The sequence below is a fragment of the Budorcas taxicolor genome, chromosome 10, assembly GCF_023091745.1.
Source record: "Budorcas taxicolor isolate Tak-1 chromosome 10, Takin1.1, whole genome shotgun sequence".
Classification (NCBI taxonomy): domain Eukaryota; kingdom Metazoa; phylum Chordata; class Mammalia; order Artiodactyla; family Bovidae; genus Budorcas; species Budorcas taxicolor.
The window spans coordinates 28135236-28154191 of record NC_068919.1 but is presented as its reverse complement, the minus strand read 5'-3'; the positions used below and the strand labels follow the sequence as shown (position 1 = coordinate 28154191).

At 41.0% G+C, this 18956-nt stretch overlaps 1 protein-coding gene across 1 annotated transcript in view; it reads right to left on the bottom strand.

Annotated features, from left to right (window-relative positions):
- The window catches only part of FMN1 (formin 1), a 432398-nt gene that overhangs the window by 252651 nt on the left and 160791 nt on the right, over positions 1 to 18956 (bottom strand). Inside the window, exon 4 of the mRNA XM_052647085.1 lies at positions 5275 to 5336. Coding sequence (XP_052503045.1) covers positions 5275 to 5336 — 62 coding nt within the window. The remainder of the gene's footprint in view (positions 1 to 5274; positions 5337 to 18956) is intronic.

Sequence of the window (18956 nt, the reverse complement as noted above, 5' to 3'; positions counted from 1 at the left end):
GCACAGGGAACTATATACAATCTTCTGGGATAAACCCTGAAGGAAAACAATATTTTAAAATACTACTCTGCTGTGCAGCAGAGGTTGTATACAACACTGCAAATCTACTATGCTTCAATTTAAAAAAAAAAAAAAAAAGACACAGTGGGGATGTTTGGAGCCGATGGTGCCTGAAGGAGGCAAACAATGATACGAATTCAAGTAAAGCACACAGTCTTCATTCTCCAACCAGCTTCCCTCTATCAGCAAATGCAACTTGAAAAAATAGTGGAATTATACGGGGCGAGACAGCATCTTGAAGGCTGAGACAAAGGGCTCCTGAGCTAAGTCAGCCAAGGAATTAATCACTTTTTGTTTTTCATCGAAGCTCCGTCCCAAAGTTACTTGCATGCTTCTATGTAGCCAGGGAGTCTACAAGGCACATCACCAGGGGCAAACCAGCAAATCCACTAAACTCCTAACATTATACTATATGCACACAATGAAACAATAAATTAAGATATTTCCCAACACTCTCTCATCTTTCCTGGCATCTCAGTAATGAAATATCAGCACTTAGGGGAATGCCATAAGGGTTTAATGAAATATTTCATATTTGCAAAAGTTTTGTTTATCAATCTACAAATTATTTCCCTTCCCTCAAAGTATTCGCCAGGAATTAACAGATTTAAATGTGTTATGTTGATAGTAAAGAACATAACAAATGGGCTAGGATCAGGGTGTGCATGTCTTTGTAAACTTAGCTGTATCAGCTCAAGTGTAGTTTGTACTCAATTTTGTTTCAACAGCAATGTGTTTACTATTAGAAATGGACCAGTGGGGTGGGTTAGAGAGAGGAAAGTAAGGACATCTACAAGTTTCTCTTAGTGGAGGTCAACATACCATTTAGTTCTCTGGGGGCCCACAGGTACAACGTAAGTTAATTTCCAGTTTGGCACCCATCCCTGGATCATTTCACAGTAGGAGTTACCATGTTAGAAATGCGCCTGCATTGCACAATGAGCAGGGGCCTGCTAGAGGCCAGTTTTCAGTCAAGCTTCCCCTCAGTGAGGACCGTGGCTGTGATGAATGGGGTAAATGGAAAAGGTTCCCGTAAAGGAAATGTGACTGTTGGCTAGTTTTCTTCTATCTCACAACTCAAAGAACATTAGTTACAAATTGATAAAACAACGTGTCATTTCTAAGGCACTTACTTCTGCACTGCTGAAAGTGCTGGTCAAAAACAGGATTTTTACATTATCCAAGCTCCTCAAAAGCCAGATATGGGGCATGCATTTTTTTCCCCCCTCCACTTACAAAATTGAGGAAGTAGAGAGCCAAAGAAGTTCTACCCATCTTTATGCTTCCCTCCTGTCAGAAAGCAGAGCTGGCCCTCCTATGGAAGCTGCATTTGCCATTCTGAGAGCTGTGCTCCCTCACTGAGTCAGGCATCCTAATCAGCACTGGGAGGACAGAAGACAGTGTCCCAAGGAAGCAAGGAGAGCTGAGAAGAGACACCCCTGGTTAGAAAGGGGAACCTCCAGAAGGAGGAGGAAAATAAGGAGAGGTATAAAACACAGGGTTTACAGATGCTGAGTTAGGTAACCCTAAGGTGTGCTGCGATTCATGGGGTCGCAAAGAGTCGAACACGACTGAGCGACTGAAATGAACTGAACTGAAGGCTGAAAGGACAATGTGGTGGACAAACTGAATTTATCTTTTAAAGTGTGGTTGGACCAGTGATAAAATCCAAAGCTGCTATTAATATACGGCCTGGTTCTTCATTTTGTAAATTAGAAAAATGATTCAAAAAAATTGTCTGAAGGTCACACAGTTCATTGTCCCCAAAGTGAGACCACACTCCAGACCTTGTATTTCTAGATCCAATGTTCTTTCCATTAATGTTGCATTGATTAATAGAAAAACATTGGCTTCAAAGTCAGACAGATCTAGATGGATTCAAATTCAGGCTCCCTGGCAACCTACTCCAATATTCCTGCTGGGATAATCCCATGGACAGAGGAGACTAGTGGGGCTACAGTCCACTGGGTTGCAAATAACTGGTCACGACTGAGAGACCCAGCACACAAACACATACTAATCTAGGATTTCTGACAATTCACAGACTCGGAAAGCCTCAGGTTGCAAAATCTGAAAATGGGGACAAATCTTTGTTTATATTTCTACATTTACTCTTTCTAATACTAGTACCAAATGCATAGAACAAAGGTTGGCATACAGGGGGGATTTGATTACATTTTAGTCACTACTTGTCTGGTTGTTTTTTTTTTTTTTTTCAGTAAACTACTTGTTTTTCAATCATAGGTTATTGTAAAAAAAATATTTGTGCATCATCTATGTGCCAAGAACTTTACTAGGTACTTTCACAAACAGAGAAAAAAACTGCTCCCCCCAGGTACCTACAATCAGATTAATAAGCAGGACCTTGGTGGCACGAAAAGGGTAATAACATCACTCAAAGAACTCAAGACTAAGAAAGTAGATTGTACACTGAGATAAGATTATACAGATCAACACAGAGCAGTATTCAGAAACATCGGTTACTAGGAGGAAGAAAAGAATTATGAGAAACAAGCTATAGAACCCTCCCTTCTTCCCTCCGTCCCTCTGCTCCTCTCTATTCACGGTAATGCTCTAACAGGGGAACAAGATATTTCTCAAACTTATTAGACCATGAAATATTTTTGTCAAGGAGCATTTTGGAGGCTCACTGTTCAGCATAATGACCTCTGGGAAAGCCTGTTTAGACCCCCTGATATAGAGCACAGAGGCTAGTGGACAGCTGGAAGACCATGGAAAGAATGTCAAAGTCCCAAAGAAGTCCTCAATCAAAAGGACCTGAGGACTGCTCTAAACTCAAGCTGCCTAATTACAAGGAGACTTGAGCAGAGCGAAATGAATGAGAAATGGTATTTACTGAACATGTGTTCATAATCGGGTATATGTCATATTGAACAATCCTAGAATGCAGACATCATCAAAATGACTACATTTTTTAAAACTGAGCTAACAGTTGATGTACAATATTCTGTTATAGGTGTACAACACAGTGGTTCACAATTTTTAAAAGTTATATTCCATCTAGAGTTATTGTAAAGTATTGGCTATGTTCCTTGCATGGTACTATATATCCTTGTAGCTTATTTATATATTTATCCATTCACCTGTTGATGAACAGTTAGGGTTCATCCATATCTTGGTAATTGTGAATAATGCTGCTATGAACATTGAGGTGCATATAGCTTTCAAATTAAGTGTTTTTGTTTTTTTCAGGTATACACCCAGGAGTGGAACTGCTATCTCATATAGTAGCTCTATTGTAGTTTTTTGAGAAACCTCCATATTGTTCTCCATAGTAGCTGCACCAGTTCACATTCCTACCAACAGTGTAGGAGGGTTCTATTTTCTCCACATCTTCTCCAATACTTGTTATTTGGGCATCAATATGATTATTATTGAACAAATGCTGAAACTGAGAAAACCAAATGCCAGAGAAGTTGATTACTTTCCTAATGGCACAGTGCAAGGAGCTGAACTGAATCCTAACTCAAAAACCTGAATTCTTTCATACTCTCATCATGCATTAAATATCATCACAGCTGGTTCTCTGACTACAATAAGACAAAAACCAACTATATAAGATTTTGTACAAGAGCTGTGATGGTGATTTTCAAACCGTGTTCCTAGACAATTTCAAAGCAAAAAATCTTTATTTACACCATGGGAGTACCTGAGGTCCCTGTGAATATTATTAGCTGTCAAAGTACTCCCAGGGCTGATCTACAACTTGGGGAAGGTTGTGTTAATTCTTAGGGCTGAGTTGTTATAGAGTGCTTCTGCTCACGGACTCACTTCTGTACCACCCTCTTCAGCAATCTGCTTCTTTAATATATTCCCACTGCAGCTTCTCTGAGACAGCTGGCGATCTTTTACACATCAGAACAAAGGGGAAAAGCAAGGTCTCTGTAGAGCATTTTGCAACAAAGGAGATAAGGGCCCCCCCTCCCCTCCCTCCCCCATCTTTGTCCCCTAGGAGTCAGAGGTACTTTTCCACTTTTTTGTTTCTTTGTGAAATGGACTTATTCCCTCCCCCAGACTATTAAAACCAAGCTGTTCAGGGGTGGCCTGAATTCATACCCCATAAGGCTGCCCTGGTAGCTCAGACGGTAAAGAATCTGTCTGCAATTCAGGAGACTCAGGTTTGATCCCTGGGTTGGGAAGATCCCCTGGAGTAGGAAATGGCACCCCCACTCCAGTGTTCTTGCCTGGGAAATTCCATAGATGGGGAGCCTGGCAGGCTACAGTCCATGGGGTTGCAAAGAGTCGGACATGATTGAGTGACTAACACACACACATGACTTATTAAGTGATCTTTTTGCTACCTGCAGTAGTTTCATATAAAATCAAATATACAATCTCAGTTATTTCTCAGTTATTTAAAAAAGTATACTATCACCTAATGGAAAGAATATTTGATCCACAAACTCACTGAATTAGCATGTAATGACCTAGCACTATACAATTACCAAGTCTGATTTCAATTTCACTAATGTTCTCTCTCCTGAGATATGGGGTCAACCCCAGTTATCAGTAAACTGGAATCAGTGCCTGATTCAATATTTAGTTATGTGAAATTATGACTGTGAAACTTCCTGTTACAGGCCCAGCAAGTAAATACCAAACATAAGGGAATGATAATTAGTGGGACAAAGGAAACGATCCCTCAGAATTTCTGGACTTCACAAAGGAGATCAAGTTAGCAGCGTCCAAGCACTCTCTGGGGATATGGAATGGCTGATCCAGCACAATTCTTTCTCCTACTAGGACCGCTTCCTTAACTACCTTAATCTGCCTGACATCACATTGCAGACATGTCTAAGCAACACACAGAAACGAACATAAGGCTGGGAAGACGCCCAACAAAATAATTTGCAATGTGCATAGGAAACAATATTTCAGAGCTTTCTTATTTACAATGAAAGTCTAAATACTCAATCTTCTTCCCTGCATTCCAAATAAAACCATCATTTTCTCCAATCAAATCTTTCTCCAAATGCATTTGTGGTATTTTTTTTTTTTTAATAGGAAATCAATTCTACTAAAAATGGCGTTCAAGACTTTCATCCCCAGGATAAACTCAAGACTTTGCGGTAGGTACAAAGTGGAGATGCTGTCTGGGTAAATGTGTCAAAAAAGCAGAGTGTTTACTTCAACACATGAGAAAACCAAGCATCAGTCTCAAATAACAAGTTCAGTAGAATCAGAGAAATATACCTGCAGGTTTTCAATTTCTTCTTTGTGCTCCCTCTTCAAGTGTAAAATAGCAGCTTGGTATTCTGTAAGATCACAAAAGAAGTCAATTACAAAGAAGCACAAAATTATGCACAAAATTCTAATGAGTAAGATTCCATAAGCCCTCCTACCAGTCAACTGAGTAAATAAATACCATAGTTGGACATTAACCTGGCAAAAGATGATAAAAACTGGGGTAAAACACAACTAGAAACTCAAGATAGAAGGGAGATTTCCCCCCGATTTAGCAAATCCTGAAATATGAGATGTCCAAAATTAAGCAGATAGGATGGAATTTTTTTTTTTTTTAAAAAGGACATAATGAGTGTTCCAGATAAAGACTGATCAGGTGTTTGTCTTAAGAAGGAGTTGGAAGCTAAAGACCCATAGAGAACAAATATAGTCATGTTAAGAGGAGACACACAGGAAATAAAAGAAAATGTCTCCATGTGAGATCAGAGAACTCTATTTTTAACTGTTTCCAAAATTTAAAAAAAAATCTCCATTTGAATGCAAGACTAATAAGCCAGCACCCAGGGCTGACTTTAATCTTTAAGATCACTTCAAAAAGTCAAGACCATTTGTCATGTGGATGAGAGACTCGAGGGTGAGTTGAGGTTGAAAGGAGGATGAAAATAAATTTCTGGTCCAATTTTAGTCTGAGTCTAATAATGTTTATTCCAACAGTCAGTCCCAAGTGTACACAGGAACTCCTGCCAACCACTAAAACTACCATCCCACTGGTGAATCAAATTTCCTTCCAGCAGGACGACTTAGAATGTGGGGTCACAGCACCGCACAGGCTGTAGAGAACCACAAAGAAAAACACGGAGAAAACACTATTGTGGGATAAGTTTCCGTTTTTATTCTTTACTTTTTTTACAAATGTGTTTGGGACTGTGATTATGAGTAAGAAAGAAATCAGATGTCATGTAAAAGTGTTTGAAAAGGCAGGCTATTTCTTCAGGTGGATTCCAGAAATCGGGCAAGAAAATTTAAGTTTCAATTCAAAAGTAGATGACACACTACTCTACGTAAAATACATAACTAATAAGAACCTACTGTATAGTACAGGGAACTCTTCTCAATACTCTGTAATGACTGGTGAGGGAAAAGAATCTAAGAGAGTCGATATATGTGCATATGCATAGCTGATTCACTTTGCTGTACAGCAGAAACTAACACAACATTGTAAATCAACTATATTCCAATGTATTTTTTTTAATGGATGAGGAAAATCTTCAGGAAAGCCATAAGAAAAAAACAGTGTTGCTGTTGATAATTAAGACTAGCCACTAGCCACACCACTACTCTGAAGCAGAATGTGTTCCACTGAACTACAATCCCTCAGCAAGTTCCGTGGGCTATACCTCCAAACCCTACCTTCAATCAAACCACTTCTCACCAACCCCATAAGCACCACTGTGGTCTAAGCCACCACCGTCTTTTCTCTGGACTACTACGGTAACCTGCTTTCACTCCCACCACCTCCATAACTCATTCTCCTCATCACAGCCTAAATGATCTACTAAAGTCATAAACCAGATCACGTCTCATCCCTGTGCTTTCCACTGTATTTGGACTAAAATAAAAACTCCAGGCTGTAGCCCATAAGGTCTGACCCTGCTCCTACACACCTTCTACATGCCACCTTCCCCTCTCGTTACACACCAGGCACGTTGGCTCTCTTCCTAGTCGCTGAACTTGTCAAGTTCTTTTCTACTTCAAAATCTTTACTAATAATGTGGACAGTAATAACAGATTGTATTTATTGAGCACGTACTATACATCAGGAATTATCTAAGTATTTCATAGCAATTAATTCATTTCATCCCTACAATAACCCTATGATGTAGGTGCATTATCTCCATTATCCAAAGAAGCAAAAAACGTGCATAGCTAAACGTGCATAGCTAAAAAACGTGCATAATTCATCTGGTTAATGTATACATAAACTGCAGCATGTCCACAGAATTCAATACTACTCAACAATAGTAACAATACATCAACAAAGACAAATATTCTTATGCAGAGTAAAGGAAGTCAGCCTTAGAGGTTAACTGTTGTTTAATTTCATATAACATTCTGAAAAAGGCAAAACCACACAGATGAAGAACAGATCAGAGCAGCAGTGGCCAGAAGTCAGACAAAGGGGAATGTGTGACTACAATGGAGCTGCATACAAAGGAATTTTGAGGGTGACTATTCTCGGTCGTGATGATTATGGTGGTGGTTACATGAATCTACACATCAGGTTAAAACTCAGAATCAGAATTCTTATACTAAAAAGAAAAATGCTAACTCTATAGTACATTAAAATTCTTTAAAACTTACAAATATTTAACTTCTGAATGCTTCCCTAGGAGAGTCACCATAACACAGGAATACTTGTTACTACCACTTCTATTCGTTGTTTTCCTAAGGGTACCAGCAGATGCAGTAGGACAAGAAAAAAAGAAAAACACGTGCGCACACACACACACACACACATATAAAAAGGAGACATAAACTCATTATTCACTGTGATTGTATATTTTAAAAATCCAAAAGATTCTACAGGTAAAATATTAGAATACATGAGATTAGTAGAATTGATGGATGTAAAATCAGAATACAAAAATCTTGATACCACCAACAGTTTAAAGAAAAAAACTTGACATTTACAAGTACCTCTAAAAACATAAAGTACTTAAAAAGAACCTAACCGAAAAATGCAAGACTTCATATGAGGAAATAGAAACACTATATTTAAATGTTTTACAAAGAAAGACATGGAAAGTAAGCAAATCATGTTTTGGATGACTCCACAGTGTAAAGATCAGTTCAGTTCAGTTCAGTTGCTCAGTTGTGTCCGACTCTTTGCAATCCCATGAATCACAGCACGCCAGGCCTCCCTGTCCATCACCAACTCCTGGAGTTCGCTCAAACTCATGTCCATTGAGTCCATGATGCCATCCAGCCATCTCATCCTCTGTCGTCCCCTTCTCCTCCTGACCCCAATCCCTCCCAGCATCAGGGTCTTTTCCAATGAGTCAGCTGTTCGCATGAGGTGGCCAAAGTATTGGAGTTTCAGCTTCAGCATCAGTCCTTCCAATGAACACCCAGGACTGATCTCCTTTAGGATGGACTGGTTGGATCTCCTTGCAGTCCAAGGGACTCTCAAGAGTCTTCTCCAACACCACAGTTCAAAAGCATCAATTCTTCAGCGCTCAGCTTTCTTCACAGTCTAACGCTCACACCCATACATGACCACTGGAAAAACCATAGCCTTGACTAGACGGACCTTTGTTGGCAAAGTAATATCTCTGCTTTTTAATATGCTATCTAGGTTGGTCATAACTTTCCTTCCAAGGGGTAAGCATCTTTTAATTTCATGGCCGCAGTCACCATCTGCAGTGATTTCGGAGCCCCCAAAAATAAATTGTGACACTGTTTCCACTGTTTCCCCATCTATTTGCCATGAAGTGATGGGACCGGAAGCCATGATCTTCGTTTACTGAACGTTGAGCTTTAAGCCAACTTTTTTACTCTCCTCTTTCACTTTCATCAAGAGGCTTTTTAGTTCCTCTTCACTTTCTGCCATAAGAGTGGTGTCATCTGCATATTTGAGGTTATTGATATTTCTCCTGACAATCTTGATTCCAGCTTGTGCTTCTTCCAGCCCAGTGTTTCTCATGATGTACTCTGCATTGAAGTTAATGAGCAGGGTGACAATATACAGCCTTGACGTACTCCTTTTCCTATTTGGAACCAGTCTGTTGTTCTATGTCCAGTTCGAACTGTTGCTTCCTGACCTGCATATAGGTTTCTCAAGAGGCAGGTCAGGAGATGGTATTCCCATCTCTTGAAGAATTTTCCACAGTTTCTTGTGATCCACACAGTCAAAGCCTTTGGCATAGTCAATAAAGCAGAAATAGATGTTTTTCTGGAACTCTCTTGCTTTTTCCATGATCCAGCAGATGTTGGCAATTTGATCTCTGGTTCCTCTGCCTTTCCTAAAACCAGCTTGAACATCTGGAAGTTCACGGTTCATGTACTGCTGAAGCCTGGCTTGGAGAATTTTGAGCATTCCTTTACTAGCATGTGAGATGAGTGCAACTGTGTAGTAGTTTGAGCATTCTTTGGCATTGCCTTTCTTTGGGATTGGAATGAAAACTGACCTTTTCCAGTCCTGTGGCCATTGCTGAGTTTTCCAAATTTGCTGGCATATTGAGTGCAGCACTTTCACAGCATCATCTTTCAGGATTTGAAATAGCTCCACTGGAATGCCATCACCTCCACTAGCTTTGTTCGTAGTGATGCTTTCTAAGGCCCACTTGACTTCACATTCCAGGATGTCTGGCTCTAGGTGAGTGATCAAACCATCCTGATTATCTGGGTCATGAAGATCTTTTTTGTATAGTTCTTCTGTGTATTCTTGCCATCTCTTCTTAATATCTTCTGCTTCTGTTAGGTCCATACCATTTCTGTTCTTTATCAAGCCCATCTTTGCATGAAATGTTCCCTTGGCATCTTTAATTTTCTTGAAGAGATCTCTAGTCTTTCCCATTCTGTTGTTTTCCTCTATTTCTTTGCATTGATCGCTGAGGAAGGCTTTCTTATCTCTCCTTGCTATTCTTTGGAACTCTGCATTCAGATGCTTATATCTTTCCTTTTCCCTTTTGCTTTTCACTTCTTTTCTTTTCACAGCTATTTATGAGGCCTCCTCAGAGAGCCATTTTGCTTTTTTGCATTTCTTTTCCATGGGGATGGTCTTGATCCCTGTCTCCTGTACAATGTCACGAACCTCCGTCCATAGTTCATCAGGCACTCTGTCTATCAGATACATTATATGTGCCTATTCTCATTTAGCAATCAGTAAGAAAGTTAGACAGAACTGACTGTTGGTGAGGATGTGGAGCAATGGAAGCCCTCAAGCCCTTGCAGTAGGAATGCAAATTGGTACCATCATTATGGAAAATGTTCAACAATTTCTAATAAAATTGAAGATATCCATACCTCCTTATCCCAAAATTCTATATCTAGGTTCACAAATGAAAGACTATACAATAAAAGCAAACAATGTTAACAAAATCAGGATAATGGTGCCATCCAGGAGAAGAGGTGCTGAGATGCGTTATGAGGGGAGAAGGCCTTTCAATGAAAATATCTTCTTTAGCCTCCATGGGGATTCCGAGGTGGCTTTAGTGGTAAAGAACCCGCCTGCCAATGCAGGAGATGTTAAGATGCAGGCTCAGTCCCTGGGTGGAGAAGATCCCCTGGAGAAGGGAACAGCAACTCATGCCAGTATTCTTGCCAGGAGAATTCATGGACAGAGGAGCCTAGCAGGCTATGGTCCATAGACTCACAAACAGTCTGACAAGACTGAAGTGACTTAGCACTAGCACTAGCTTCTATGTCTTTTATATCATTTTCTTTATGTATACCTAGCATTAAAGTATAAGAAAAAGATTGCTAAGGTTATATTTATTAGCTTCTTCACATGCCATAAAAAGAATTTTAAAAAGCAGAGACATCACTTTGTGAACAAAGGTCCGTCTAGTCAAAGCTATGGTTTTTCCAGTCGTCATGTATGGATGTGAGAGTTGGACTATAAAGAAGGCTGAGTGCTGAAGAATCGATGCTTTTCAACTGTGGTGTTGAAGAAGACTCTTGAGAGTTTCTTGGACTGCAAGGAGATTAAACCAGTCAATTCTAAAGGAGATCAATCCTGAATATTCATTGGAAGGACTGATGCTGAAGCTCCAATACTTTGGCACCTGCTGCAAAGAACTGACTCATTTGAAAAGACCCTGATGCTGGGAAAGATTGAGGACAGGAGGAGAAGGGAACGACCGAGGATGAGATGGTTGGATGACATCACTGAATCAATGGACATGAGTTTGAGCAAGCTCCAGGAGATGGTGAAGGACAGGGAAGCCTGGCATATTGCTGTCCATGGGGTCGCCAAGAGCTGGACATGACTGAGCGACTGAACAACAACACCATGTCATAAAAAAGAATATCATATAGGTATAAGACAGTTGTTGTTGGGTCGCTAAGTCGTGTCCAATTCTTTGTGACCCCACAGACTGTAGTTGGCCAGCCTCCAACTGGATTTCCCAGACAAGAATACTGGAGTGGGTTGCCACTTCCTTCTCCAGAGGATCTTCCAGACCCAGGGATCAAGCCCATGTCTCCTGCACTGGCAGGCAGACTCTTAACCACTGAACTATCTGGGAAGCCCCTAAAAGAGTCTTCTAGGTGGATCAAATAAGAACAATTTACTTAAGTGTGAGTTTTGTGTAAGTGTTGAGCCCTAACCAAAGTGATGATCAACATTTAAACGTGAATCAATTCCAAGTCTCCACAAAGTAGGCAAAGGAAGCTTAGTCAAACCAACCTTCTTTTAATACTGATGCCCCTTGGGAATAATATCTATTTACATCCTAAAGAGAACCTATGTAGAATATATTTTGAAATTATTCTTTTTTGGTAAACTGTATCTGGAAGGGCGTGACATATAGTTCTGACTAATCAACAGACTGATGAAGATCACTGCAAAGCTAACACCCAGTAAATCTTGATTCATCTCCTCATCAAACACAGTTTTGTGCCAACAGTCCCAGTGTGACAGGTGGCAAGAAAATACATCCCCATTCGTGACAAAGATGATAAAATATAATAAGCGGGCAGCACACAGAAGGAGGAAGTTAACACCCTTGCTTGTGGAATACTCCCTTTGAGGGTTCAAAAGAGAATGGTAAGAGAGTATAAAGGTTACAGAATAATGAATTATGGTTGGTGGTTTTCAACTGTGCCCTGTTGGTGGCAGTCCCCTCCCTACACATTTTTTGGGTTTGCAAATACCTTGTAGAAGACCAAGGCAAATCTTCCCTGTCTCTTGGAGGTGACAATAGGGAGGCAGTGGTCTCTGTGCAACACAAAGGATGTTTTTGTTTCTTAAAAAGAGAACTTGACCCTGAAATTCAGTAGCTTTGGGACTCTAATCAATGTGTGAAAAAGAGGAATAGAGGTTCTAACTATCAGGGCTTGAAAACGGTAGACTTCTCTGAAGCCTCATTAGCCTCAATGGAAATTAACAAATGGATTTAAATAGTCTAGCCCACAAAAGCAGCAGTTTGAATAATGTCTTTTAGGGAAATAATACATGATATGGAAAGACAGGAAAAGGATCCTGACTTGCAGGATTGAACATTTTGGGAGGAGACAAGAACTTCCGTCCATAAAAACAGAGCTTTTTCTAGTCAAGTACTTTGTCTAATTGGTAGTAACCCCTTTTACTATACAGACTTTTCTTTTTGATCAGTTCCCAACCACAAAATGTACTTTCTGCAGGTACCATCACAGGAGTGTATTCTTCAACTCACCAAGAACGAATTTAAAGATGACCTCTCTAACATGGGGGTAGTAGCCACTACTACAGTTTATCACTGACTGAATGAGTTTCTCTTAATCACATACATTATACACAAGTACAGGTGACATTATTGAGTGCTATTTCTCAAGAACTGTTCTAAGCACCTTACATAGGTTAATTCATGCCATCCTCACATCACACTTACAAGGCAGATCTTATCATATCAATAACCATTTTACAGATGGAGGGACTGAGGTGAACGGTTGAACAACTACCCTTAGACCACATGCTAGTCAGTACCAATGATGGCATTCAAGTCCAAAGAACCTGTCTTATTTCCTTAACAGAGTTTTGTTTGCTTATTTTGTTTATTTGTGAGTTACTATTGTTCTTATGGTTGGGTAAGCATCAGGTATAAACAAAATTCCAAATGCCTGAGAACTTAAAGGTTGTTGACATTATCCAATTTCAAGAATCACTTGTAAAATTGGGACAATTTTTCCCTAACTCTTTAAAAGAGGCTGCTGCTGCTGCTGCTAAGTCGCTTCAATCGTGTCCAACTCTGTGCGACCCCATAGATGGCAGCCCACCAGGCTCCTCCGTCCATGGGATTTTCCAGGCAAGAGTACTGGAGTGGGGTGCCATTGCCTTCTCTGTTAAAAGAGTCAGGGGTCTTTTTAATCACAGTGAGGTTTGATGAGTGTGGGGTCAACATAAACAGTGTGAGTTACAATGGTTGGTTCCATCAAGTTACATGACTGAGCCGTTCATTGTCTCCTTGGGGACTTCCCAGCCTACAGTCACCAGTTTGTGGTTAAATCTGGTTTTCATTTATACTCTCTGTACACACACATCCAATATATCTCAGCCCCTCCCCAACATACGCACACGACACAGACAGAACTAGATTATGCACACAGCTGGGGAATTGGAGACTTTCTGACTTCCCCCCAAAATGAAAAACACAGCTCTGTTTCTGCCCACAGACTCTAATGTGTACACTACGTGTATCTCACAGTGGCTTTGCCCCGTCTTATATTGTTCAGAAACATGTTCAAGTACGTATCTTCAGTTTTAACCAGAAAGGATGCTTCCTCTGAATTATATTTGGAGACTATTCAGTGTTCCAAGGCTTTGCACACACACCAGTGAGGTCATATTTTCAGTAACAGACAGCTGGACTTTAACAGCTGAATACTTATTTCATGTGCATTAGAAAAAAGTCAAACTAGCACATAAAGCCCATGCTATTATGAGTATTGCTGCTATAAGACACTGCTCATTCATAAGACACTGTTAGAAGATGCAGTTTAGTCCCTGGACCCACAGCATCAGTGTCACCTGGAACTTCTTGTTCAGTCACTAAGTCGTGTCCAACTCTTAGCAATGCCCATGGAGTGCAGCATGCCTGGCCCCCCCTGGCCTTCACTATCTCCAGGAGTTAGCTCAAACTCACGTCCATTGAGTCGGTGATGCCATCCAACCACCTCATCCTCTGTCGCCCCCTTCTCCTCCTGCCCACAATTTTTCCCAAGGGTATTTTCCAGTGAGTTGGCTCTTTGCATTGGGTGGCCAAAGTATCAAAGTTTCAGCTTCAGCAACAGTCCTTACAATGAATATTCAGGATTGATTTCTTTAGGATTGATTATTTCCTTACAGTCCAAGGGACTCTCAAGAGTCTTCTCCAGCACCATAATTAGAAAGCAACTTCTTAGAAATCATCATTCTTAGGCCTATCCTAGACCTACTGATTAAGAAACTGAGAGAACACTTTAACAAGCTCCTCAAGTAATAAGGCATGCTAAAGTTTGAGAATCATTGCTTTAAGATAAAGTTAATTTTATTTAAGCAAAAAGAAAACAAAAAATCAATTGGGTTAAAGAAGAAATTAAAAAATAATAAACTAGTCTAAGGATATACCCCAAATTAAGGAGCTGGGGAGAGGCTGGGACCTGGGACCCCCGAGTGCAGTTCTCGAGGGCATGCATCCTCAGTCGCTCAGTCATGTCCAACTCTTTGTGACCCCATGGACTGTAGCCCACCTGGCTTCTCTGTCCCTGGGATTATCCCAGCAAGAATGCTGGAGTGAGCTGCCATTTCCTCCTCCAGGGGATCTTTCCAACCCAGGGATTGAACCCCAGTCTCCTGCAATTCCTGCAGTGTCAGCTGGGTTCTTTACCACTGAGCCACCTGGGAAGACAGGCGACAGTGCTTATACCTGGACAAACATCTCCTCAAGCAACAGAATACAAACAAACTACAAGGGATTAAAAATAACTGTGTACATGCCCAGTTGGGGCATATTATGAACAAGATACAAAAAGACCAAAAACCCAATTGCCACTTTGAAACAGTCAGAAATAAAAGCAGGACCCTGTACATGTACCCTGCACAAAACAGGAACCATCAGGCGGTGGGCAGACCACTCGAGCCACTCCTGCAGCCTGACCCACCAGCCGACCCCTACCCTCACCCTATTTAAGACGCCAGCTCACCACCCCTCGGAGACAGAGCAAGGGAACATGTCACTCGTTCTCACTCCCTCGTGTTGTAGCACGTGTCCCGGTCAAGACTTGCCTGAATTTCTCATCTGGCTTCTGACCAATTTCTACTGATTTAAGGAGGCCAAGAACCCTGGTCAGTAACACTGGTACATGCTAGATGACGTGTTGGGGAAACATGCTGCTTACTGACAGATCAATAAACATTCAAACTCATCCATGAACAAACACAGGAACTTCCTCCAACTGTCTCTTCACATGAATGAAAACAGTACTGGTCATGGAAGGCAAAGTCACAGATCATTAGCCCTAATATAAAAGTAAAGTCAAATTTGAGCTCTCATGTTTAATAAGCAAAGTGTGCCACCTGGTCTGGGTGCAGAGTAGATCCTCCACATCCATTTATCACCAGACACCCATCCACAATGCACTCCGCACAAACGATATCATTTGGAGCAGGGATGGCTGCCCGTACTCGTCAGAAATAGTAGAAGTCAAGAGAACAAAGTTGGGTGAAATCAACTTCTGCAGTTGCCAGCCAGTCCACACAGCACAATGTCAATAAAACACCTTCCATCAGTGAGCCATCAACAATCACACATGTGGTTGGAAAAGTATAATGAAGAGTCTAACTTCATTTTCTAATCTTAAATGCTGACAGTTTTTAAGCTTCATCTCTGCCTCTTCCTCTGTGCTCCATATCTTGGCACTCTCGTTACTAAGTTTTCACGACTGGCAAGAAATTTGAACACACAAGCCACTGCCCATGAGAGGAATCCTCAGCCCACTCCTAGCCCCCAACCCTGAACATCATAAAACTCCATGCCACTCTCCTGCCCTTCCTCTCTCAAGGCATTCCTTAGTCAGCTTGAGAGGCCCGGCCCTACTCTCCCCCAAAGTTTCATTATGCTAGTGATAAACCTTTCCATACGTGTGTGTCTGTGCATGCGTGTGTGTGTGAGAGAGAGAGGCAAAATCATCTTGGCATCCGAATCAAATTTCAGGCAGAAGATCCATCCTGCCTCTTTCAAAAGGAAGAATGTCATGGTCCCCGCGTCAGTTGGCAAAGAATTTCCAGACGTGAGACAGGATGAGAGGAGAATAAAGTTTATTAGTATGGGAGACGCTGTTAGAACGCTGGCCAGATCAAGGGAGAACCGACATTGAACAGGGGTCCTTGGTCCAGTTTTATAGCCAGGGTACAAGGAGCAGGATAGGGGTCTTGCGGGTCATTTGCGGACTGGATGAGGCATATATACTGGGTGGGGGAACAGTAAGGCAGAAACCGTCTGGGGCAGAAGGGGAGACAGGTTATACTGCTCAGGAGCACCTGAAATTCTTTAACAGTTACAACAAGGGGGAGAGAAGGACAATAAGGGTCTGTTGTGGTTTTTTTTTTTTCTGTTCCTACATTCTAAGACCTTTCTTGGTTTTATCGATTCATGCATTCCAAGACTGTCCTTGGTTTTTTTCTGGTCTTTCATCCGTGGGACACCACAAAAAGGCCATGTAGAAGTCACGTAAATCAAAGGATCTTTGTAATTATGTTGTTCTATATATACACAGAAGGGAGACAACTAGTTCCTATGTCAGAAAAACACAAGATTTGACAACAGAAATTCCATGACCTTAGAATTATCATTTTCCAGTATCTCTCAGAAATATACAAATGCCAATAGTAAAAAAATGGGAGAAAACCCCAATTCTTCAATCCCACCAGTTTGCTTGGGAACTCTTTCATCCATGTGTTTAGTATCTCGATAAGCCCAGCCTGAACTAAGCATTAGGTAAAAGAAAACAAATGGTACACACTTCCAGTCTTAAAAAGCTTCTCAAGGTGTACATCTTTGAAACGTCTAAGAAACTTCTAGCACTTATAATTTCAGTATTCATACATTAAGACTTTATTTTCGTAAATGACTTCATCTGATTTCATTCAATTATTTTAAAGGTAGGTGTGGAAAACTGGAGTAGCATTCAGCAAATATTCATCCACTTCCACCTCCGCTTTCTGCTTGGGATGCAGAATACTTCCCAGGGCTCCAGGCTCTGGTGAGCAGAACATGAACTGACAGGATGTAAAGAGTATTTGCATTTGCTGGCACACAGTTTGGCTTGCTTCTGGCACTCCTGCTATTTCACAAGAGAAAGACGCACCCTACACAGCCACTATTGACTCAGCCTGGGTTGCAGAGAGAGAGAGCTGGTGCAGACCTAAACCCTTGCCAGAGTCCCCAGCCAAGCCCAGTCTAAGCACAGCCTGAGAGAGCCCAGACTAGCTTAGCAGAACCACACTTGACTTTTATACCTATGCAAATAAATGTTTATTATTGAAAACTACTGGATGTCAGCAAGGTCTGTTACACAGCAGTATTGCGCCAATAGCTGATGAACACGTTTCCAGCCAAGTTTACCGTTTAGAGGCTCATACCACTTTGGAAGCTTTGAGTAACTGGAATGTAATCTTACCAACCAACGTAGACAGAAGAGGGCTCAGGTTGGAAAGGTAAATGGTGGGGAGGAACACACACATTTCCATTCTTTCATAAACAAAAAATGAGCTCAGACAACTTGCGTCTCTATGTCTTTGGGTGATAATGTAAAATAGGTACAAAGGTCAGTAAATTTATGGTTATGTTTCTTTGATAAGTACCTGGGTTCCCAAGGTAGGTATTTAGTACCAGGCACCATAGGCATCTCACCGAGGGGAAAACAGTCAGTTCAAATTCCAGTTGCCAATGCTTGGAAATTTTGCCTTTTCACTTTGCCCTTTTCTCTTACCCTTATTTTCTGTTCTATTAAAATGGAGATATCAAGCTCTTTTGAACTCCAGGGACACAAACTCCTGAAACCTTATTTCCCCCTTCCTATCTCTATAGTTTTAAAAGACACACACACATTAAAAAAAATCCAGAGGCTCCCAACTTGTCAGCCTAAAACTTAGGATTCAACTGAAAGTACCCAATGAGTACCACTAGGTGGCAGTCATATTTCATATGGAAACTTGAAACCTGCTAACAAATAATGCCTTGAAGATTTGGTGGAGGTCAGGGGATGGGGGCGATGAAGGTGGGTCAATACTGTGAAATGAACATTCTTCTTTGCCATAAAAGATGGACTAGTATGGATATGGTACCTATATGAGAAAAATTAGAACAAGTAAGAGGCATTTCACTCGCTACCGAAGTAATGATCAAAAGTCTCCAAGCAAGGATTCAACAGTATGTGAACCGAGAACTTCCAGATGTTCAAGCTGGATTTAGAAAAAGCAGAGGAACCAGAGATGAAAAAGTGCCAACATCCGCTGGATCACTGAAAAAGCAAGAGAATTCCAGAAAAACATCTACTTCTGCTTCATTGACTACTCTAAAGTCTGTGACTGTGTGCATCACAACAAACTGGAAAATTCTTCAAGAGATGAGAAAACTAGACCACCTGACCTGCCTCCTGAGAAACTTGTATGCAGGTCAAGAAGCAACAGTTAGAATCGGACATGGAACAATGGGCTGGTCCAAAATTGGGAAAGGAATACGTCAAGGCTGTAAATTGTCAGCCTGCTTATTTAATTTACATGCAGAGTATATCATAGGAAATGCTGGACTGGATGAAGCACAAGCCAGAATCAAGATTGAAGGGAGAAAGATCAGCAACCTCAGATGTGCAGATGACACCACCATTATGGCAAAAAACGAAGAAGAACCAAAGAGCCTCTTGATGAAGGTGAAAGAGAAAAGTGAAAACATTGGCTTAAAACTCAACATTCAGAAAACAAAGATCATGGCATCTAGTCTCATCACTTCATG